General features: G+C 45.1%; 1 protein-coding gene across 2 annotated transcripts in view; it reads left to right on the top strand.

The window, feature by feature from the left end:
- ACACA (acetyl-CoA carboxylase alpha) overlaps positions 1-25,237 on the top strand; it is a 624,740-nt gene that overhangs the window by 11,008 nt on the left and 588,495 nt on the right. For both annotated transcript variants that reach the window (XM_073542564.1, XM_073542565.1), the window contains exons 2-7: positions 10,863-10,902; positions 11,380-11,610; positions 21,888-22,020; positions 22,123-22,261; positions 24,107-24,216; positions 24,361-24,442. In XM_073542564.1, coding sequence (XP_073398665.1) covers positions 11,384-11,610; positions 21,888-22,020; positions 22,123-22,261; positions 24,107-24,216; positions 24,361-24,442 — 691 coding nt within the window. In that variant the 5' untranslated portion in view covers positions 10,863-10,902; positions 11,380-11,383. The remainder of the gene's footprint in view (positions 1-10,862; positions 10,903-11,379; positions 11,611-21,887; positions 22,021-22,122; positions 22,262-24,106; positions 24,217-24,360; positions 24,443-25,237) is intronic.

Genomic DNA, 25,237 nt, shown 5'->3' with positions numbered 1-25,237 from the left:
GCTCGCAGTACTGGATCTCTGTGGTCAGATGTGACTAGGGGCTTGCAGTACTGGATCTCTGTGGTCAGATGTGACTAGGGGCTCGCAGTACTGGATCTCTGTGGTCAGATGTGACTAGGGGCTCGCAGTACTGGATCTCTGTGGTCAGATGTGACTAGGGGCTCGCAGTACTGGATCTCTGTGGTCAGATGTGACTAGGGGCTCGCAGTGCTGGATCTCTGTGGTCAGATGTGACTAGGGGCTCGCAGTACTGGATCTCTGTGGTCAGATGTGACTGGAGGCTCGCAGTACTGGATCTCTGTGGTCAGATGTGACTGGGCGCTCGCAGTACTGGATCTCTGTGGTCAGATGTGACTAGGGGCTCGCAGTGCTGGATCTCTGTGGTCAGATATGACTGGGCGCTCGCAGTACTGGATATCTGTGGTCAGGTATGACTGGGCGCTCGCAGTACTGGATCTCTGTGGTCAGATGTGACTAGGGTCTCGTAGTACTGGATCTCTGTGGTCAGATGTGACTAGGGGCTCGCAGTGCTGGATCTCTGTGGTCAGATGTGACTAGGGGCTCGCCGTGCTGGATCTCTGTGGTCAGATGTGACTAGGGGCTCGCAGTGCTGGATCTCTGCGGTCAGATGTGACTAGGGCTCGCAATGCTGGATCTCTGGGGTGAGATGTGACTGGAGGCTCGCAGTACTGGATTTCTGTGGTCAGATGTGACTGGGCGCTCGCAGTACTGAATCTCTGTTGTCAGATGTGACTAGGGTCTCGCAGTACTGAATCTCTGGTCAGATGTGACTAGGGGCTCGCAGTGCTGGATCTCTGTGGTCAGATATGACTGGGCGCTTGCAGTACTGGATATCTGTGGTCAGATATGACTGGTCGCTCGCAGTACTGGATCTCTGTGGTCAGATGTGACTAGGGTCTCGTAGTACTGGATCTCTGGTCAGATGTGACTAGGGGCTCGCAGTGCTGGATCTCTGTGGTCAGATGTGACTGGGCGTTCGCAGTACTGGATATGTATGGTCAGATGTGACTGGGTGCTCGCAGTGCTGGAGCTCTGTGGTCAGATGTGACTGGGTGCTCGCAGTGCTGGAGCACTGTGGTCAGATATGACTGGGGGCTCGCAGTACTGGATCTCTGTGGTCAGATGTGACTAGGGGCTTGCTGTACTGGATCTCTGTGGTCAGATGTGACTAGGGTCTCGCAGTGCTGGATCTCTGTGGTCAGATGTGACTAGGGTCTCGCAGTGCTGGATCTCTGTGGTCAGATGTGACTAGGGGCTCCCAGTGCTGGATCTCTGTGGTCAGATGTGACTAGGGGCTCCCAGTGCTGGATCTCTGTGGTCAGATGTGACTGGGGGCTCCCAGTGCTGGATCTCTGTGGTCAGATGTGACTAGGGGCTCGCAGTACTGGATCTCTGTGGTCAGATGTGACTAGGGGCTCCCAGTGCTGGATCTCTGTGGTCAGATGTGACTAGAGGCTCCCAGTGCTGGATCTCTGTTGTCAGATGTGACTAGGGGCTTGCAGTGCTGGATCTCTGTGGTCAGATGTTACTGGGGGCTCCCAGTACTGGATCTCTGTGGTCAGATCTGACTAGGGGCTCCCAGTGCTGGATCTCTGTGGTCAGATGTGACTATGGGCTCCCAGTGCTGGATCTCTGTCGTCAGATGTGACTGGGGGCTCCCAGTGCTGGATCTCTGTGGTCAGATGTGACTAGGGGCTCCCAGTGCTGGATCTCTGTGGTCAGATGTGACTAGAGGCTCCCAGTGCTGGATCTCTGTGGTCAGATGTGACTAGAGGCTCCCAGTGCTGGATCTCTGTGGTCAGATGTGACTAGGGGCTTCCAGTGCTGGAACTCTGTGGTCAGATGTGACTAGAGGCTCCCAGTGCTGGATCTCTGTGGTCAGATGTGACTAGAGGCTCCCAGTGCTGGATCTCTGTGGTCAGATGTGACTAGGGGCTTCCAGTGCTGGATCTCTGTGGTCAGATGTGACTAGAGGCTCCCAGTCCTGGATCTCTGTGGTCAGATGTGACTAGAGGCTTCCAGTGCTGGATCTCTGTGGTCAGATGTGACTAGAGGCTTCCAGTGCTGGATCTCTGTGGTCAGATGTGACTAGGGGCTCCCAGTGCTGGATCTCTGTGGTCAGATGTGACTGGGTGCTCGCAGTACTGGATCTCTGTGGTCAGATGTGACTAGGGGCTCCCAGTGCTGGATCTCTGTGGTCAGATGTGACTGGGGGCTTGCAGTACTGGATCTCTGTGGTCAGATGTGACTAGGGTCTCGCAGTGCTGGATCTCTGTGGTCAGATGTGACTAGGGGCTCCCAGTGCTGGATCTCTGTGGTCAGATGTGACTAGGGGCTCCCAGTGCTGGATCTCTGTGGTCAGATGTGACTGGGGGCTCGCAGTACTGGATCTCTGTGGTAAGATGTGACTGGGGGCTCGCAGTGCTGGATCTCTGTGGTCAGATGTGACTGGGGGCTCGCAGTACTGGATCTCTGGGGTCAGATGTGACTGGGGGCTCGCAGTGCTGGATCTCTGTGGTCAGATGTGACTGGGGGCTCACAGTGCTGGATCTCTGTGGTCAGATGTGGCTAGGGTCTCGCAGTACTGGATATCTATGGTCAGATGTGACTGGGCGCTCGCAGTACTGGATATCTATGGTCAGATGTGACTGGGGACTTCCAGTGCTGGATCTCTGTGGTCAGATGTGACTAGAGGCTCCCAGTGCTGGATCTCTGTGGTCAGATGTGACTAGAGGCTCCCAGTGCTGGATCTCTGTGGTCATATGTGACTAGGGGCTCCCAGTGCTGGATCTCTTCTGTCAGATGTGACTGGGGGCTTCCAGTGCTGGATCTCTGTGGTCAGATGTGACTAGAGGCTCCCAGTGCTGGATCTCTGTGGTCAGATGTGACTAGGGGCTCCCAGTGCTGGATCTCTGTGGTAAGATGTGACTGGGGGCTCGCAGTGCTGGATCTCTGTGGTCAGATGTGACTGGGGGCTCGCAGTACTGGATCTCTGGGGTCAGATGTGACTGGGGGCTCGCAGTGCTGGATCTCTGTGGTCAGATGTGACTGGGGGCTCACAGTGCTGGATCTCTGTGGTCAGATGTGGCTAGGGTCTCGCAGTACTGGATATCTATGGTCAGATGTGACTGGGCGCTCGCAGTACTGGATATCTATGGTCAGATGTGACTGGGGGCTTCCAGTGCTGGATCTCTGTGGTCAGATGTGACTAGAGGCTCCCAGTGCTGGATCTCTGTGGTCAGATGTGACTAGAGGCTCCCAGTGCTGGATCTCTGTGGTCATATGTGACTAGGGGCTCCCAGTGCTGGATCTCTTCTGTCACATGTGACTGGGGGCTTCCAGTGCTGGATCTCTGTGGTCAGATGTGACTAGAGGCTCCCAGTGCTGGATCTCTGTGGTCAGATGTGACTAGGGGCTCCCAGTGCTGGATCTCTGTGGTCAGATGTGACTGGGGGCTCGCAGTACTGGATCTCTGTGGTCAGATGTGACTAGGGTCTCGCAGTGCTGGATCTCTGTGGTCAGATGTGACTAGGGGCTCCCAGTGCTGGATCTCTGTGGTCAGATGTGACTGGGGTCTCGCAGTGCTGGGAGGGATCTCTGTGGTCAGATGTGACTAGAGGCTTCCAGTGCTGGATCTCTGTGGTCAGATGTGACTAGAGGCTTCTAGTGCTGGATCTCTGTGGTCAGATGTGACTAGGGGCTCCCAGTGCTGGATCTCTGTGGTCAGATGTGACTGGGTGCGCGCAGTACTGGATCTCTGTGGTCAGATGTGACTAGGGGCTCCCAGTGCTGGATCTCTGTGGTCAGATGTGACTGGGGGCTCGCAGTACTGGATCTCTGTGGTCAGATGTGACTAGGGTCTCGCAGTGCTGGATCTCTGTGGTCAGATGTGACTAGGGGCTCCCAGTGCTGGATCTCTGTGGTCAGATGTGACTAGGGGCTCGCAGTACTGGATCTCTGTGGTCAGATGTGACTGGGGGCTCGCAGTGCTGGAGCACTGTGGTCAGGTATGACTGGGGGCTCGCAGTACTGGATCTCTGTGGTCAGATGTGACTAGGGGCTTGCAGTACTGGATCTCTGTGGTAAGATGTGACTGGGGGCTCGCAGTGCTGGATCTCTGTGGTCAGATGTGACTAGGGGCTCGCAGTACTGGATATCTATGGTCAGATGTGACTGGGTGCTCGCAGTGCTGCATCTCTGTGGTCAGATATGACTGGGGCTCGCAGTACTGGATCTCTGTGGTCAGATGTGACTAGGGGCTCTCAGTACTGGATCTCTGTGGTCAGATGTGACTAGGGGCTCGCAGTACTGGATCTCTGTGGTCAGATGTGACTAGGGGCTCGCAGTACTGGATCTCTGTGGTCAGATGTGACTAGGGGCTCGCAGTGCTGGATCTCTGTGGTCAGATGTGACTAGGGGCTCGCAGTACTGGATCTCTGTGGTCAGATGTGACTGGAGGCTCGCAGTACTGGATCTCTGTGGTCAGATGTGACTGGGCGCTCGCAGTACTGGATCTCTGTGGTCAGATGTGACTAGGGGCTCGCAGTGCTGGATCTCTGTGGTCAGATATGACTGGGCGCTCGCAGTACTGGATATCTGTGGTCAGGTATGACTGGGCGCTCGCAGTACTGGATCTCTGTGGTCAGATGTGACTAGGGTCTCGTAGTACTGGATCTCTGTGGTCAGATGTGACTAGGGTCTCGTAGTACTGGATCTCTGGTCAGATGTGACTAGGGGCTCGCAGTGCTGGATCTCTGTGGTCAGATGTGACTGGGCGCTCGCAGTACTGGATATGTATGGTCAGATGTGACTGGGTGCTCGCAGTGCTGGAGCTCTGTGGTCAGATGTGACTGGGTGCTCGCAGTGCTGGAGCTCTGTGGTCAGATGTGACTGGGTGCTCGCAGTGCTGGAGCACTGTGGTCAGATATGACTGGGGGCTCGCAGTACTGGATCTCTGTGGTCAGATGTGACTAGGGGCTTGCAGTACTGGATCTCTGTGGTCAGATGTGACTAGGGGCTCACAGTGCTGGATCTCTGTGGTCAGATGTGACTAGGGGCTCGCAGTGCTGGATCTCTGTGGTCAGATGTGACTGGAGGGTTGTCGTACTGGATCTTTATTAGTGCCAGCTCAGTGGTTGCAGGTGGTCCTGAGATACTCATGTTATTTTGACAAGCAGATACTGGGAAGTGACAGCATTCCCTGGTTTCCTTATGAATGAGTGTAGTGATTTGGCATTGAATAGCAGCAGGCACATGCACGTAATACAGCAGCAGTGACATCCTATTGCCTGTCAGTGATATCACTATTTTTTCAGTGCTAAATGATGTACAATGCAAAATAATATTGTGGTACCGTGTTAGCCAGAAAAATAGATGTAAATACTTATGTCCCCCCTCCAAAAAATTGAGAAAAGTATTCAAGCAGTGATACCTTTATTGGCTAACAAGAGAAATTATATTTGCAAGCTTTCAGAGCTTTTTTTTTGGGGGGACATAAGTATTTAGTGCTATATGAAGCTGAATTTGAGTGTGGAAATCTATAGTGTAATACACTTAATGTTAGATATTTGACATTGACCTGGGCTCCATGTCACTTCTTTCTCTGGCGTTTCTCACGTACCGTATGCAGATTTGCTGCGGATATATTGTAGAAAATCAGAATCCTCCTCTCCCCTATGTGACCCTTCTTAGTGAACCTGTTATTTTGAGACATGTGATGTTCGAACGTCTACTTTATTTTTTGTTAGTAGTTGTCCATCATAAATCAATGCCGATTTTGTTTTCTGAAACTCAGGATCCCATCTTCCAACAATAGAGGCTGTTCATGTTTCATCACAGACCACATAATAGACAAGCGTGCCATCAGTGGTCAGTTTCTCTCTTAATCCATCGTTGACTTTAAAGAATGGAGAATTTACAGCTTTTTCCTGACTGAAGCCACCGGGATGTTGTTACTATTTTGTTATAAGTTGTAGGTTTAAAATTGAAAATGACAATTTTAAATATTTGTTTTGATCGTATTCCCTTATTACAACTACAAGGCGGCTTCCGCTGACGAACCCCCGGTCTTTCTACTTACCGTATAGCATGAGAGACCCTGCCGGCAGAGCCACCGATGATGATGACCGCTGGCTGCCCTGCCGTCTATTAGGCTGTGTGCACTTGGCTTTAAACACTTGGAAATTGATATCTATTCATTTCCTTTTTGCTGATCATATGTGTAGTTTTTTTTCTTTTACCTGAAGAGGGTTTTGAAAAACATAAGGTGGTAAAATGTGCACGTCGTGTCTCTAAAGCAGATCCTGATGGAATCTGCTCCAGTTTAGGCACTGTCAGATATGCTCATGTTCACACTGCATCTAGTTCAGGCTTTCTTTTAACGCTTCTACTGCTAAAAACCGAAAAAGTGCTCACACAATGTTAAAAGGAATCAACCTGTTTATTTCTATGGAAAAATGACTTCAGGCTTTTTAACGTTTTTTTTAATGCTTAAAGAGAATCTTGTCAGCAGGTATTTGCTATGTAATCCGAGAGCAGCATGAGTTCAATGATGTATTTCTTATTAGACTGCACCAATCTAATAGTTTTGATAGAATACCTGTTTTCTCTGCTGTACATGTAGCAGTTCTCTGAATGCTGAGCCCTGTATAACCCCACCTACACCACTGATTGGCAGCTTCCTGTGTACATTATAAACTGCCAGTCAGCAGTGGGGGTGGGGTTACACAAATTAGCGGGTCTGTTTGGCATGTGAGACCAAGTGCTGAGGTGATAATCTCCTGCTGATAAAACATTGTTTGAAATTACAGCATACAGCCTAGTAAGTGACACATCACTGGAATCGGGCCCCCTGCCACTCTATTGTGGGCAGATTTTCCCCATAGACTTGCATTAAATGCGGATAATCTGGAGGTATAAACAGTGGAAAAACATAGAAAACACATGTAATTTGCACATGACTTTATCAATAAAGTTTTGTCAAAGCCAAATAGTAGGTAATATAAGAAACAAAGCAGCTTTGTTTTTTATAACATGACATACTAACGAGACAAATAACACAGAGTCAAAAACACAAGTAACCTAATTTGCTTAATAGAGTAGACCCCGGAGTCGGGAGGAAATGAACCCGCCGGCATGGGCTCTGTCACTGCTTAGTGTATAGAGAGAAGCAGCTGTAACTGCGCCCCCTGCCCTGACTGACAGCAGCTCAGTATTAGGGCCGGTCAGTGCTATCCCCATGACTGAGACCCGAATGCTTCGGAAGGTTAAGAACGCAATTAATCTTCAGATTAACCCCATATCTGCTGGTTAACAGCGTTTTACCACATGACAGGTTCCCTTTAAGTCTGCTACATCTATATAAGACAAAAAGGAATTCTATTCTATGAAAACTACAGCAAACAGCCCAGTAAGGGACACATCCTAGGAATCAGACTTTCTTGCTCTATGTAATGCTGTTCTCAGATTACATAGCAAACACCTGCTGACAGGTTAATGTTCACTTAAAGAGATCCTGACACCTTTTTTGGCTGCTGTAAGATGGGGCCACCGCCTTTCAGGGCTCATCTACAGCATTCTATAATGCTGTAGATAAGCCCCGATCCGACCTGCAAGTGAAGAAAAATAACTTTTATTATACTCACCTGCAGGGTGGTCCGTTCCGATGGGTGTCACAGGTCCGGGTCCGGCCCCTCCTATCTTATTGTGATGCCGCCCTCCTGTTGCTTCATCGCTCCCCGGCATTGCACTCCTGCGCAGGCGTACTTATCTGCACTGTTGAGGGCAGCGCAAAGTACTGCAGTGCGCAGGCGCTGGGCCTCTCTGACCTTTCCCAGCGCACTGCAGCACTTTGGTCTGCCGTCAACATTGCCGAGAAGTACGCCAGCGCAGAAGTGCGATGCCGGGGAGCCATGAAGGAAGCAGGAGGACGGCACCCATGAAGGAAGATGGGAGGCGTCAGACCCAGACCTGCGACACCCACCGGACCGAACCGCTTCCCCCAGGTGAATATAATAAAACTTATTTTTTCTTATCTTGCAGGTCGAATGCTGTAGATAAGCCCTGAAAGGCACTGGCCGCATCTTATAGCGGCCAAAACAGGCGACAGGTTCGCTTTAAGGAGTCTTCCAAGCTCCTTCAATAGTAATTCTGCCAGCAAGAAACATATATGCGATTGGTTCAGTGGCGGATTAAGTGGACTATGGGCCCGGGGCTGTTCATAAAACCTGGGCCCCTGTACCCCCCTTCCCACCTGAGCGCTGCGGTCCCCGTGCGGGAATTGACAGCCGTACGGACCGCAGCACTTGGTTTGCTGCGGGTCCATACGGAAAACCCACCACCATTCCACCACGTGTGGACATGGCCTAAAAAGACGTTGCACATAAGCTGTAGGCCTACGGCCAATACGCACAAAATCGCCCAACGTGATCCTGGCCATAGGGGATCTACTTTAATGTCCCCACTTTAATTTGAAGTCCTCTTACTTCATCCATTGCAGTCCCCTATCACCCACTTACTTCATCTGCAGTGCCGCTTCATCATTTGCAGCCCCTTATCCCCCCTTCCATTTCATCATGTGCAGTCCCCTTCCCCCCCAACTTCATGTGCAGCCCCACTCCCCCATCATCATGTGCAGTTAATTTTACCCCCACATCATGTGCAGTCCCCCTTACCCCCACTTCATGTGCAGTGCCCCTTACCCCCAATTCATCATGTGCAGTCCCCCTTACCCCCAATTCATCATGTGCAGTCCCACTTACCCCTTAATTCATCATGTGCAGTCCCACTTACCCCTTAATTCATCATGTGCAGTCCCCTTATCCCCCACTTCATCATGTTCAGCCCCACTCACCCCCCCTTCATCATATGCAGCCCCACTCACCCCCCTTCATCATGTGCAGCCCCACTCACCGCCCTTCATCCTGTGAAGCCCCCACTCATCCCCCCTTCATCCTGTGAAGCCCCCACTCATCCCCCCTTCATCCTGTGAAGCTCCCACTCATCCCCCCTTCATCCAGTACAACCCCAGTCACCCCCCTTCATCCTGTACAACCCCAGTCACCCCCCCTCATCCTGTGTAGCCCCACTCACCCCCCTTCATCCTGTGAAGCCCCCACTCATCCCCCCTTCATCCTGTACAACCCCAGTCACCCCCCTTCATCATATACAGCCCCCAGTCACCCCCTCCGTCATCATATACAGGCCCCAGTCACCCCCCCCTTCATTGTGTACAGCCCCCACTCACCCCCTCCCCCACTTAATTCATTTTATAAATAAAAAAAAATAAAAAAAGTTCCCCATACTTACCTCACAGCCGGCTCGCTTCCCAGCAGCGCCTCTGCTTTCAGCATCCTCCGGGACATGTCGGCGCGTGAACGATGACGTCATCGCGCACGCCCGACATCTGACCCGGAAGTACAGCCGGAGGGAGCCGGAGCTGAGCAGCCGTCAAGGTGACGGCCGTGCACAGCTCCCGGCCCCGGCCTCATAGAATGTGACGTGGGCGGCTGTCTGCTGCCGGCAGCGTCACAGCACAGGGCATGGCCGGCACTGTACAGGTGCTGGGGGAGCGGCCCGGGGGGCATTTGCCTCTCTGACACCCGGCCCAGCCCGCCCCTGGGCCCCCAAAAAACCTTGGGCCCGGGGCGACCGCCCCATCCGCCCCTATTAAGATCCGCCATTGGATTGGTTTCTGGGTGTGTATCATTATATCAGGTATAGGTCTGTACAGTAACTCCTCCCAAGTCAATTGCTTAAAGGGAACTTGTCAACAGGTTTGGCTGATACATACACCAGGTTTATTATACTCACGGTCCGATGGGTGTCGCTGTCCCGGGTCCGGCGCCTCGTGTCTTCTTGCGATGCCACCCACCTGCTTGCTTCATGGGTCCCCGGAATCGTGCTCTTGCGCAGGCGTACTTATCTGACCTGTTGAGGGCAGAGTAAAGTACTGCAGTGTGCAGGCGCCGGGAAGGGTCAGAGAGGTGTGCTTTGCTGTGCCCACAACAGGGAAGAGAAGTATGCCTGCGCAGAAGCGTGATGCCGGGGAGCCATGAAGGAAGCAGGTGGGTGGCATCGCAAGAAGATGGAAGGCGCTGGACCAGGATCTGCGACATGCATCGGACCAGACTGCCCCCTGGGTGAGTATAATAAAACTCGGATCGGAGACTTATCTACTTCATTATAGAATGCTGTAGATAAACCCTGAAAGGCCGTAACTCGTATTGGCCAAACCTGGTGACAGGTTCCCTTTAAAGTTGTGTTATGTCACCAATCCCTTTTTAAGTGAAAACTGAACATCAACCACTGCATGGGGAATAGTCTTTCTGCCCCTCTGTAAGTTCTGTCTCCTAGAAGGCAGTCCTCTGTGGTGTTTATATGCACTAATGGGGCTTATGAGGCATACACTGGCTCAAATGTTTTCTTCGGCCTTCTGCATTTTCCCCGCTTGCTGCGTACCCCAACTGTCTTATTTCTTCGTTCTGTGTGACTCTCTGCCCTGCTTATGTGCTGTGTGTGAACCCAGACCATTCCCCTGTCGCAGCTGTATTTCTATGCTGGGTTTCCTGCTGTATTTCTGTTCTGCTCTCATGAAGTATTGAGAGATCTAACCTCGTAGACTGTGAGCCCTCGCCGGCAGGGTCCTCACTCCTCCTGTACCAGTCGTGACTTGTTTGTTTTTATTATGTGTATACCCCTCCTCACATGTAAAGCACCATGGATTAAATGGCACTATAAGAATAAATAATAATAACTACTGTATATGTTTTTCCCAGACTGTATATTTCAAGATCTTCTTTCATTTCCTTCATCTCATTCTCTATTTCATATTATTCCTGCAGAATTATTTCAGAACCTGTTGACTGATCCAGCTACTCTGCTGTAAGTAATATCATTTTTTTTGTAAAATTTACACTAAGCTCATAAAGGATATTCACTGTAACTGTAATCTGTTGCCTGGAAGTATAACCTACAGTATGTGCACCTCTTGCACTATGTCAGATGGTACAGTGGTTCTCCAGGCATTTTTTTCCCTATTCCTTCAGAAGTGTGTGTATTAAAATACTTTCTCTGATTTCTCGTATCGCTCTGGTCCTCTTCTGGCTGCTGTTCAGATGTGACGCACCCTCGGTGTTCACTGTGTGCAGCGACAGCGGTTTGTGAGCCTGCTAGTCTGACCTGAAGTTATGTGGTCCAGAAGAGGACCAAACCCGATGCTGAAAAAATGGTAAATCTGCCATCAGTAAGTATTTTAATACACTTTCACTACATAGTTAGAGCGGACTCGGAGAACATGCTGGGAGAGCTCCTTTAATTCATATTGACCCTCTTGATTTTTCTTTTTAATCCGTCCTGCAGAAAAATGGAGGAAGCTAAACCTAACTTGAAAATATTGGATCTGAATTGCCATTCCCGCTTCATTATTGGGTCTGTATCGGAGGACAACTCTGAAGATGAAATTAGTTCCATGGTTAAAATTGACCTTCTAGAAGACAAGGAGCGATCTTCTTCCCCAGCCTCTATATCCTCAGACACCATTTCTGACATGGGCTTATCTAGCTTTCAAGAAAACCTTGCGTTGCAAATGCGGTATGTGAACTTTCCAACACTTTCTTTGCTGCAGTTATGGGCACACTGGTAGCATAAGCTGTTCTTTAGCTTTGGAATAAAATCAGGCGGGTTATCTCATTGCCGTGGGCCTTGCTGATGGCTAACAGTGAGAATTCTCTTAGTAAAGTGTCATGTCAAATCATAGAGTGATGGTAAGTACTTGTGTGTCATAAAAGAGAAACGTATTCTAGGAGTGATGCCTTCATTGGATAACTAGAAAGATATTTATAAGTGCTTTGGGAATTGAGGACTCTTCATCCAGGCACTTTACCAATAAGTGTGCACCACATTTAATAATAATAATAATAATAATCTTTATTTATATAGCACCAACATATTCTGCAGCGCTTTACATTTCCAAAACACAAGTCATAAGTAACTACGTTAACAATGCAATAATTAAAGCAAAATTAGACGACCCTGCTCATGAGAGCTTACAATCTACAATGAGGTGGGGGAGATACAAAGCACAGGTGTGTATTTACAGTGATGTATTTACAATGATGGTCCAGCCATCTTGAGGGAGTGAGGGATGGATGGAGATAGTGAATGGGCTACACACGCACACTTGCACATAAAATGACTTTGACAAATGTGTTTTGAGGGAGCGCCTAAAACTATGCAAATTGTGGATAGTCCTGATTTCTTGGGGTAGAGCATTCCAGAGGATTGGCGCAGAACGGGAGAAGTCTTGGAGTGATGTTAAACCACGACATTGTAAACCTGATGATAAACAATAACATAAGCCAAGGACATAAAACTCAGGTTTTTGCTATAAATGGAAAGGCATGAAGGTATCAAGCGTAGAAGTTCAGATATTTGAGGTCAGTCAGCGGCACGTAAGTGTGAATTCTGTCCATGCAATGCCTGAAAGTCTTATCTGCTTCTATTCCCAGATTTATTTTCTGTCATTCTTAAAATTACTTTCTAGTATTAAAGGGAGTCTGTCACCCCTAAAACTGAAATTGAACTATTTAGATATTTGTATAAAAATTCATACTAGTACTGTAGGTTTTAGTGAAAAGTTTAATTACGGCCAAGCACCTGTATACACTGTGCCAGGTTGTTACTAGGCACCTCGGCATATGCATCGTGATCTCTCTCTTTGTATATAGATGACTGATGCATCTTTTGTTTATTCTCTTTACATATGATTTATTATTATTTATTGTTATAGCGCCATTTATTCCATGGCGCTTTACATGTGAGGAGGGGTATACATAAAAACAAGTACAATAATCTTAAACAATACAAGTCATAACTGGTACAGGAGGAGAGAGGACCCTGCCCGCGAGGGCTCACAATCTTCAAGGGATGGGTGATAATACAGTAGGCGAGGGTAGAGCTGGTCGTGCAGCGGTTTGGTCGATCGGTGGTTACTGCAGGTTATAGGCTTGTCGGAAGAGGTGGGTCTTCAGGCTCTTTTTGAAGGTTTTGATGGTAGGTGAGAGTCTGACATGTTGTGGTAGAGAGTTCCAGAGTAGGGGTGATGCGCGAGAGAAATCTTGTATGCGATTGTGGGAAGAGGAGATAAGAGGGGAGTAGAGAAGGAGATCTTGTGAGGATCGGAGGTTGCGTGCAGGAAAGTACCGGGAGACGAGGTCACAGATGTATGGAGGAGACAAGTTGTGGATGGCTTTGTATGTCATGGTTAGGGTTTTGTAATGGAGTCTCTGGGCAATTGGGAGCCAGTGAAGGGATTGACAGAGGGGAGAAGCTGGGGAATAGCGGGGGGACAGGTGGATTAGTCGGGCAGCAGAGTTTAGAATAGATTGGAGGGATGCGAGAGTGTTTGAGGGGTGGCCACAGAGCATGAGGTTGCAGTAGTCAAGGCGAGAGATGATGAGGGCATGGACTAGGGTTTTTGCAGATTCTTGGGTGAGGAATGAACGGATGCGTGAAATATTTTTGAGTTGAAGTCGGCAGGAAGTGGAAAGGGTTTGGATATGTGGTTTGAAGGAGAGATCAGCGTCAAGGATTACTCCGAGGCAGCGAGCTTGTGGGACTGGGGAGAGTGGGCAGTCATTTACTGTAATTGATAGGTTCGTAGGGGGGGTCACGTGAGATGGGGGAAAGATGATGAATTCTGTTTTGTCCATGTTGAGTTTCAGATATCTAGTGGAGAAGAAGGATGAAATAGTGGACAGACATTGAGGGATTCTGGTTAGTAGGGAGGTGATATCTGGTCCAGAGATGTAGATCTGTGTGTCATCAGCTTAAAGATGATACTGAAAGCCATGAGATTCTATGAGCTGTCCCAGGCCAAAGGTGTAAATAGAGAACAGCAGGGGCCCAAGGACTGAACCTTGTGGGACTCCGACAGATAGGGGGCGAGGTGAGGAGGTGGTGTGTGAGTGGGAGACGCTGAATGTCCGGTCTGTTAGGTATGATGAGATCCAGGAGAGGGCCAAGTCTGTGATGCCGAGGGATGAGAGGGTCTGTAATAATAGGGAATGGTCCACTGTGTCAAAGGCAGCCGACAGGTCCAGGAGGAGGAGGACAGAGTAGTGTCGCTTGCTCTTGGCAGTTAAGAGGTCATTGGTGACCTTAGTAAGGGCAGTTTCAGTGGAGTGGTGTGACCGGAAGCCAGATTGTAAGCGGTCGAAGAGGGAGCAAGAAGAGAGATGGGAGGACAGCTCAAGGTAGACGTGTTGTTCCAGTAGCTTGGAGGCGTATGGGAGAAGTGATTTCAGTCTTGTATTACTGCAGGAGATCGTAAATGAATATTCAGCACATTGTATTGTTACTAATATTATGGTTGCCTTATCTAGTGTGGATTTATTTATGTTTTTATATTTGACTTGTTTGTTTACTGGTGTTAATAAAACATTTTCTATTTATTAATTGGGTATGAATATCTTACCTGTATTGGGCTTTCTTCTCCTCTTTGGTATTGTCGTTTTCATACATGATGTAGCACCCTTATGATTTGTTATGCGTACTATTTAGGCTATACCTACCGTTGTTAAGGGGCTGTCATTGCAGGTGCGCTTTGACCTCACTCTCTTGTGTGTAGCAGCCGCTCACTACTCACAGGATCACACAGCAGCTGTCGGCCACAATGCACAGGAAAGGAAGGCGAGAGCGAACATACACTGATGGGTGCAGGTTCTCATCCCTCTCCTGTAAGCATCAGCAACCAATGCTTTGTATTTTGGCGTGTAGGGAATAGATGCTGTACACAGGAGAAAGATGAGAGCTCGTCACCACACACACTGACACTGTGTGCAAGCGCTCAGCCATCTTAGCGTCATTATATTCAGGGCTGGGATAGATCAGACAGCGCTCCAAAACCAGCGCTGCCAGTCTCCATAAGGGATGGGGTGGAAGATTGTATTCAGGGGGCTTCACCAAGCCATTGGCCACGCCAAGGTTGCACTGCAGTTCACTTATTTACTTGGTTACATAATAAAACCTTTTCTCTAAAACACATCTACTAAAATCTTCATTAACTGTGATTTTTTTAGAAGCTAAGTCCCCTATATGAAGGTCTAAATAGTTCAGGTTCAGTTTTGTCAGTGACAGACGTCCTTTAAGACTTCAGTCTCTCATACTGTTGCCTGTGTTTTACAGCTCCTTGTTTTTTATACTAATTTTCAGCTGCTTTTTACAGTACCAGCAAAGCCTATGACATTTCTGAAATCTCATACACACACATTGTTTTTTTTGTGTCATCAGGATTTTGTGCTTTGCTGCGTTTTTTGGACATGGATCATGTCGCTTCTTTCAGCATTTTTGCAGCGTTTTTCACCCATTGCCTTGAATGGGTGTTGAAAAAAGTCATGGACAAAGAGAGGAAAAAAACGCACAAAATCTGTACCAAATCCGCATCAAAAACACGCCTAAACCTGCCTTTTTGACGAAACTTCTGTCCTGCCAAGAAGATCAGGTTTTGCTGCAGGAAAAAAACGCAGCAAAAATGCCCTGTGTGAACTTACCCTACCTCGTGTACCTTTCCACAGTTTTTCACATAACACCCTCAAACTTATCTTTGTTTGTGGGAAAACCCCTTTAAGTTAAATCAACATTTTAATCCATAGACCTTTGAATAATAATAAGTTCCACAATTTGATGCGTTTAAAGAAAAAAAAAATGCCACTGTGCTGGGATAATCTTATAAATGTGCCCCTGCTGTGTAATGGCTGTGTCTGACCATACAGGGACATGGTCTGATCATACCACAGCTCCTGGGCAGGGGACAAAGTCAAAGAGAGAATACAGACAGGACAGCAGGGGATCACAAATTATTTTTTCCTTGAGGTAAAATGTTGCATAAAAACAGGCAGGGAAATTTTTTTTATCTCACAAAAAGAATCAGTTGCAATCCCATGCTATAATGTCTGTATACTTTCTTTTGCTTCGTTTCCTTACCAGGAGATGTGGTATGATCAGACCATAATCCTGCACGGTCATACACAACCATAACTGACTGTGCAGGAATATACTGTAGTTTGATCATGATCTGGCAAACATTAAGAGACCACTGCAAAATTTTCGGGTTTGTCCGATTTTTCTCTTTATAGTTATATTTTTGAGTAAAATGTAAATTGCTCTTTTATTCCATAAACTATTGACAACATGTCTCCGAATTTCCAAGCACTAAACTTTGTTTTTATTTTCAGAAAATGAGAAATGGTCAAAAGAACAAAAAATGCAGTGCTTGCAGACCTCAAATAATGCTAAGAAAACAAGTTCATAGTCATTTAGAAACAACAATACTAATGTTTTAACTCAGGAAGAGTTCAGAAATCAATATTTTCTGAAATAAGCTTGATTTTTAATCACAGCTTTCATGCGTCTTGGCATGCTTTCCACCAGTCTTTCACACTGCTTTTGGGTGACCTTATGCCACTCCTGGTACAAAAATGTAAGCAGTTCTTCTTTGTTTGATAGCTTGTAACTATCCAGCCTCCTCTTGATTACATTCCAGAGGTTTTCAGTGTGGTTCAGGTCTGGAGATTAGACTGGCCATAACAAGGATTTGATTTGGTAGTCCTTCATCCACACATTGATTGTCCTAGCTGTGTGGCATGGCACATTGTCCTTCTGGAAAAACCATTCCTCAGAGTTCGGGAACATTGCCTGAGCAGAAGGAATCAACCGGTTTTCCTGGATAACCTTGTATGCGGCTTGATTCATACGTCCTTTGCAAAGATAAACCTGCCCAATTCAAGCCTTGCTGAAGCATCCCCAGATCATCACCGATCCTCCACTAAATATCACAGTGGGTGCAAAACACTGTGGTTTGTACGCTTTTCCAGGTCTCCATATAATCATTAGACGACCAGGTGTTGGGCAAAGATGAAAATTTAGACTTATCAGAGACGATTACCTTACTCCAGTCCTCTATGGTCCAATCCTTATGGTCTTTGGCAAACATCAACCTGGCTCTCCTTTGCTTCTCATTGATGAAAGGCTTTTTTCTAGCTTTACATGCCTTGAGCCCTGCCTCTAGGAGTCTGTTATGAACTGTTCTTGCCGTGCACTTCACCCCAGCTGCCATTTGCCATTCCTTTTGTAGGTCACTTGATGTCATCCTGTAGTTGCTGAGTGACATTCGAATAAGATGACGGTCATCCCGGTGAGTGGAGAGTCGTTTTCGCTCTCTGCCGGTCTGTAGCTTTGTTGTCCCCAATGTCTTGTAATGGATTGCCGTCTTAGAAATTTTAAGGATAGAGGCAACATGACGCTCACTGTATCCCTCTGCTAGTAATGCCAGAATTGAGCCCTTATTTTCCTCACTCAAGACTTTTCTTTTCAACTCCTTTGGCATGGTTAAAAGTTATTTATTCATTCCTATTACTTTTGGGATATTAATAGCACTTGTTTTGCCATCCAACTTTTCCTATTGCAAGAGGATTGTGAACACTACAGCATGGTTTTTTTTTATACTTTCCTTTGTTAAATAAGATTTGGTTCAGGTGATCATCTAATCAGAAGCACATTAAGTAGAATGAGGTGTACTCTGGTTGGAATTCTACTGACACTGGAATGTAATGGCTGTCAGACATGTAGAGAAGCTGATTTTTATATACGGTATTTGTGCAGTGGTCTCTTAATTTTTGCCAGAGCTGTATATAGTAGGGTCACATTTATAATATTACCTCAGTACAGGAATATTTTTTTTTAACACGTCCAATTGTGAAACTTATTTTTATTCCAAGAACTCTTAATTAAAATGTGCTTAGATCATGGGAAAACCTCTTAAAATGTATTTTATGTGATCTACCAACACAAAGGAGCAAGTGTAAAGGAAATGATACATGGTTATCTATTTATTTTAAAAATATAAATATGAAAATTGTGATGTTCATTTGTATTTGGCCCCCTGTAGTCAGATACCCCTAAATAAAATCCCCTGTAATTGCATACCCCTAAATAAAATCCTGAGTGACCTATTGCTTCCAGAACTCCACACTGTTCTTGGAAGAATCAGAGTACTAGAATTGGTTTCTTGCGTCTGCAAGTTTTTAGGAGGTTTCCACCCCTCTCATGTTGGCCATGCACATATAAAGCCGTCTCACACAGCATGTCCACAACAGACATTGCTTCTCTGAACCCTGCTCATATAGGTACTGTTCACATGGTCAGGTTTTAAATACATCGGTTAGGGACTGCTCTGATGGGTATACCTTGGCGTTGGTAGAGCGGCTTAGCATACATTTTTTTGCAAAAAACGTATCAACTAAATACCCTGTTTTGCTATCATCTTTGTTTATGGTTGAAAAATTTTTTCTTTACAGCAGAGTATTTTTTCACGTTTGTTGTGTTGTGTTTCTCTGTGTTCCTGCCTCCCCAACATGTTTCATCATTGATGGCTTCTTCAAAGTAGCAGATTTCTTAGCCTATCCCTCGGCCTAAGCAGTAAAGCTTATAGCCCACTCTTACTCCTTGTATAGCTCGGCACGTCCGGCTCTTTAGTTGAAAAATTGGTCAGGTGATCTTCAGTCAGAAGTAGATTATGTGGCATTCCTTGTCAAGGAAAATTCCTTTTCAGGCCAGTCCTGGATAAGATGCTGGAAAAGGCAGCAGTCATCATGGAAGGATTCCCCCCTAGTTTCTTTCAGAGATGATTCTTTGATCCATCAGGAAAGAGACAGTTCTTGTACCCAAGTACCAGACAGCCAAGATGGAAAGTCCCAAGAGCAAAGCCTTTCCGGCTTCATGTTCGATTCCATTCCCGCTGACACCCCAAAAAGCTCTGGTTGGCAATAATGCCAGGCTCCAAGTAGGCTAAAAAGGTTTCTTCCTGCCTGGCAAGAAATCTCAGCTAGCAAATGGATTCTAAACACAATAGGTTAGGGATTAAAGTTAGAATTCAGCTCTCACCCTTTCAGAAAGGTTTCTAGTCATACGTATCCAGTCCTTCGTTATTTCCTTAATGCAAAAGGGGGGTCTTTTCAGCTGTCCCGGAATCACAAAAGGGGAAAGGATTCTACAGCCCTTTATTTTATATCTCTAGTGAATAAACCATACCTCTCCTTCCTGGCTATTTTGAACCTAAAGGACTTGAATCTATGTCTAAAATTCAAGCATTTCAAAATGGAAATGGTGGGAACGCCAGTGAAGCTCCTTTTCAAAAAGTGCTACATGGCAACCCTAGATCTCCTGGATTTCTAAGAGTAGCAGAAGGACTGGCATCATTTGCAGTTTCAAGTGCCACTGGTTTACCACGACAGAGGAGCCAGAAGACCGCCGCATCTGATTTCTCCTCCTGCATTGATTAGAAGCACTTCACCTTCATACAGGTTTTTTTTAATCAGGCAGGGACAACTGAAAACAGAGTCATGACATTGGCTCTGATCAAAACCGATTTTTGGGCCTGCGTTCCTATAGACTAATGCGTTATTTTGTCGCATTCCGTGCGCATGCGTTTTTTTGACACCTTTTGGCAGACCCAAAAATGCAACAGGTTGCGTCTGAAGCGCAAAGGCGCACACCTTGAAAAAACACATGCGCACGAGAACGCGTGCAAGCGCAAGACCATGCGCCCCCCCCCCCCTTGTTAAAGATAGCCACAAACACTGCGCAACAAAACACCAATGTGAAACCGGCCTAAGAGACAGAAATGCTTTATACAAAAAAACTAAGAGGTATTTTAGTATCCATAATGTCCGGAACTATAAAATGGTTGTCATTTATCCCATGCAGAAAAAAAAATTTAATCAATATTTAGTAACAATAAGTCATTGTAACATTGGAAACAATAATTTTAATTTGCATGTAATACCTGTTCACTTGCATGACTATTATGCAATACTGCAGTATTACCTTCTCATAATTTGGATATGGACTTGTATTATCAACACAGTTTTTTAGCAACAGTATTATTCCTGTTTATTTATTTGTGTAGGGTTGGAGTTGTCATTAGCTGGAGTAGTGTTTATACCTTCTATGGGGCAGTTTTGCAATTTTTTTAATGTACTATGTCACCACACCTGTGATACTATATGTGATTCAGGTGTATTTTGACACATTTTAGTCTGGGTTGGCACCTCAGGACTTTAGGGTTAGCAATAAATCAATGTAAAACAGTATTTATATCCAAAATGGTGCCCTCCACCGAACCGTGGGGATCCTTCAAAGAGAAATCCAGACCTCTCAATGCTAGTGTGAACTCCATCTGTTGTAAAGAGCAGAAAAGCAAATCTTCTAAAGAAAATGGATCAGTCCCATGACGGACCTGCATGGCATCAGAGGGACTTCTTTGACTAGAATGGGGACCTTTTGGTTTCCACATTGGCAACACCATGCTGTGATTTATTTTTTTTTTCTTTTTTGTATTAAGTAATTTTTTTTTAATTGAAGTTTTCAAATAAACCAAATACAGATAAAAAAGATCCCCTCGTCAACATAGACCCTATATTTCCATATGTGATAAATGCGTCATCGGAAATATAAAGGCGAAATAAACTATTAGGTATGTTAATAAATTGAACAAGACAATTCAGTCATATATTAACACAGAAATAACTCAATATAATGAGATCTGCTGGTCAACATACCAGACTACTAAAGGACATATATCAAATATCAGCAGTATCTTGCAAAAGTAAGACAAATTCCAATAAGAAAAATACTCTCATTCACTAATTACTAAATGATCTTAAATTTGCCACCAAAAGGCTCCATAAAACGCTATCTCGTACGAGCGTGTCTGGTGTGCCTAACCATGGAGCCCATAGCTTATCGTATTTCGTGCAGTGATTCTTCTTCTGGTGAGTTTACATTCACACAATCCTATTTTTGGTCCAATTGCTGTCCGTGAAAAAATCGGACAGCACTCGGACTATTGTTTATCAATGGGCTGATCAGATGACCTTTTTTCCCCCGAATGTCTTTGTGAAAGATATCGCAGCATGCTCTAATATTCTGTATATTTCAGATGAGGCTCTCCTTTTAAAGTCTTTGGGTGCAAAGAAAAATCGGATCAACTCAGTATCATTTGATTTTTATGGTTACATTCCAATTCTTTATACATAAGAGAGACAGAAGATTCGGCACTGCTCCTTAACCTCAAAGCAGTTCCATGACTGCTATTCAAGTTGAAAATCACACACCTGGACCGGCCGCCAAAATATCGTCTGAACGGGTGCTCAATCCAGAAAAGCAAACATGTAATCTGATTTTGTACAAAAGAGAAAAAAAACTGATGGCACTCACCGTTCTGTCGTGAAAATTCTCAGGACCCATTGAAGTGCAAGTGCGTGAAACAGCCGTTGTCCACTCTCTGTACGTTCCTCCCGTGCCAATGCCTTTTAATTAATAAAGAATTTTCACGACTGAACGGTGAGTGCCATCACTTTTTTTCTCTTTTGTACAAAATCAGATTCCAATTCTTTAACATAGGAAATGGTATTTGGTCTTGTTAATTTTAATAACTATCGATGTATAAAAATAGATACCATCCGGATCACATTATTTTTTTATCTGTTTGTATGAGCGTAGCCTGAAAATCACTTATCTTTCATTGGAACAGTGTAAAGTGTGGACCTGACCTTTGAACTCCGCTATACAAGTACACAACATACATGGAGTCAATAGCATCTACAATTTTGTGGACATGACTTTCTTTTTTAATACGGTTGTCTGAACACAACCTTAAATTGTATATGAAAACGAAAACTTTTTTGAGGCGGTCATATGCTTTAATTTTCCATTTTTTTAAGACCAGGGTGTGAAATGCTGGAATTAACTCTTTTACCTCCAATCATGTATTGTTAGTGTTTAATTTTTAAATGTTGTACTGTCTTCAGGCCTAGCATGTCTGGATTGCATCTAGTCAAGCAGGGACGTGAACGAAAAAAAATAGATTTGCAGAGAGATTTCACTGTGGCTTCACCAGCAGAATTTGTCACTCGTTTTGGAGGAAATAAAGTTATTGAAAAGGTATATTTCTCCTAAAAGTTGCTTTCTTATCGCTCATTTATCCTTATGCATCTATATGAACTACAATGACAGATCTGAATAACTTCTGTATTGTACCAACAGGTGCTTATCGCTAATAATGGTATAGCTGCTGTTAAATGCATGAGATCAATAAGACGATGGTCCTATGAGATGTTCCGAAATGAAAGAGCAATTCGATTTGTGGTTATGGTAACTCCAGAAGACCTGAAAGCAAATGCAGGTACATAGCAAATTTTAATTTTTAATCAGTTATTAATTTTCTGTGTTTATCTAATTGTTTGCAGTTGCTTTTTCCATTGTGCAGCCCAGCCGGTGGCATTCTTTCTACATTCAACTGTATTCACGTTTTACAGACGCGAATACTCTTGAACACTGGGGAACAGGGGCAGAGGAGTTCTTGACAGCTTCCTTCTCTGACATACAGAAGCATGTCACATAGTCAATGTCGTGCCGCAGAGGCAGCGGAGATTGTTGGCTAGTCAACCAGTAAATGCTCCATGGAGGAGCCGAAGATTAAATGTCATATTATTGCAGGCGGTGGTTGTTATTGTGAGTTTTGTGTTATGAAGATAGGGCAGTAGTGAGAGGTGGGAGTGACATTATGGCGTGGTGCCAGTGCGAGGGATCAGTATGAAGAGGTGAGGCGGTAGTATGAAGTTGTGGGGAGACAGAATGAAGCTGTGGGAGTAGTATGAAGTTTGCGGGAGCATGGGGGGTCAGTATAGAGTCTTTGGAGCATGGAAGGATAGTATGGAGTGGTGGGGGAAGCATGGAGTAGTGAGAACATGGGATGGCAGTATCGAAAGGTGGGAGCAAGGTGAGACACTGAAGATGGGACCTGCATAAGGGAGGATATTGTTGAGGCCATTGTTTTTTAAGGAGCATTCTATTGATACTTTTATTTTTAAGGGCACTTTTTGTCAGGAAGAAAAGTGGAGAACAGAGAAGGCTGGAACTATGGGCTCTGAAATCTCATCATGGCCTATTTACTACATGGAGATAAAAGGGATGGGAATGATTTAAATTAGAAAATATGTAATCTATAAGGTACCTGCTTGTCAAAAGATTATTAGTGATACAGCCCGCAAGTCATCACTACTGTGGATCCTATATGGTCCACAGTCTGATGATGGCTGGAAACGACAACTCCCAGTATTTCCTTAACATTGTTAGGGACATACTTGGAGTTGTAGGTTCATGTAATTCAATGACCTGACATTACATTTCAACTCTGTACTAAGCTTGTTGATGTATTCATGTACTGATAGTGGATCTGGTGATACGTTCCTTTACTGATGGTAGTTCTGGTGCTGTATTACTGTACTAGCTGATTTTGTGCTGACAGTGGTTCTGAGGCTGCATTCATGTACTGATGGTTGTTTTGGTGATGGATTCATATATTGACGGTGGTTCTAATCTTCTACACATGCTTTGAGACATTTAATTTGATTACTAGTTCACATGCTTACTACAATTGATACCTGTATTTGCAATTATCTTTATATATTCGGAGAAATTTCTCTGCTTTTATGTAGGTAAGTTTGGCATAGTATGGGTGTATGAGGTTATTGGTTTTTTTTTTTTCATGTTTTCTCATAATTTTAAGGGTTTGGTAATTTGACGTTTTCACAGAACCTAGGATCAAAACAAAATGAGCAAATACCTTTTTAGCAAGTAAATGAATATTAAATATTAAAACAACATTCAATGCTTATTTTAATATTTACTTACTGCAGGGTATTTGCTCATTTTCTTTTGATCCTAGATTCTGTCTGTTAAATGGCCGCAGTATCAGTGTGCACCCACATATTGCACTTTTACCAACATATGTTCCAGCCTATTTCTTTGGATTTATTTTGTGACATTTTGTATAAATAAAGGTATTTACGTATTAACTTACATATTATACATTTAAGTATTTCCCTTACCCGCATATATGCTTCAACTGTTGATTATTTCTATAAACTAAGAACCTGGTACAATTTTAAGAAAAAGGAATTTTCACACACCTCACTTTAAGACAATAATTGGACATAAGTTAAAACTTTTTTTTTGTATGTTTCAGAGTATATCAAAATGGCAGATCATTATGTACCTGTTCCTGGAGGTCCAAATAATAATAATTATGCAAACGTTGAGCTTATTCTTGATATTGCAAAAAGGATTCCAGTACAGGTAATATTTTTTGTATCTGCTTTAGAAGATCCTTTCCATTGCATGCATCATGTGCAATTTTCTGAAAACGCAAGAATGAAGGTAGAATTTTGCAAATGTATAAGATGTTTTACAATCTATATATATATTTTTTTCTATTTTTAGGCTGTATGGGCTGGATGGGGTCATGCCTCTGAAAATCCAAAACTACCTGAACTTCTTCACAAAAATGAAATTGCTTTTATGGGTAAGATTAAAATATGTTAAAGGGATACTGACAGCTTCCTCAGGTTCCCCAGACGGCCATAATGTATTTATTGATGCCTTTATACCCTTACTAACAAGCCCCTTGTATTGGCTTATTGAGTTCGGCATGTACCAAAAAAACAAGTTTAAAACTGTGGTTGCGATGTGCTAATTAGTGGATGACTACTTGTGCTGGCGTTGTTTTGCCTAGCCTAACCATCCCACTGTTTTATGTTGTCATGCTCCTGTTGACATAAGTGACTTGATTTGCGAGAGTGGCATCACCACTGCTTCCTTGTAAACCTCTGCCTCCTTAGTAACGTGTAGTAAAGCCATCTTCAGTGGTACACTGTACGTCCCCAGGGAGGCAGCAGGGATGTAGGACACAGGCGCGAGATTTCTAGGGCTAGTTGTGCCCTGCGTCACTGCTGCTCAACTCCCCTTTGCTCAACACTGCTGGCTCAACTCCGCATTGCTAGGGAGATAGAGATTTTCAAAATTCCAGCAGTTACATTGCACTTGCAAATTATGTCGCTCACACCCACAGGAGCGTGATAACATTAGTCTGAGGAAAAACACCCCCAGGACTAGTCACCCACTAATTAGCACATTGAAACCACACCCACTAATAAACAAATGAAAACCACAGTTCTAAAATTGATTTTGGGCAAATGTAGAAATCTATAAGCCACTAAAAGGGGCTTGTTAGGAACCGTATTCAGGGATCAATAAATACAGAGTGGTGGTTGGAGAGCTTGTGGGATCTATAAGATTTCCCATAGGATGAGAAAAAGCA

Source organism: Dendrobates tinctorius, unplaced genomic scaffold, assembly GCF_039654945.1.
Source record: "Dendrobates tinctorius isolate UK_male_01 unplaced genomic scaffold, ASM3965494v1 ptg000127l, whole genome shotgun sequence".
Classification (NCBI taxonomy): Eukaryota; Metazoa; Chordata; class Amphibia; order Anura; family Dendrobatidae; genus Dendrobates; species Dendrobates tinctorius.
Note: the sequence above shows the minus strand (reverse complement) of the source record. Positions and strands in the feature narration are given on the sequence as shown.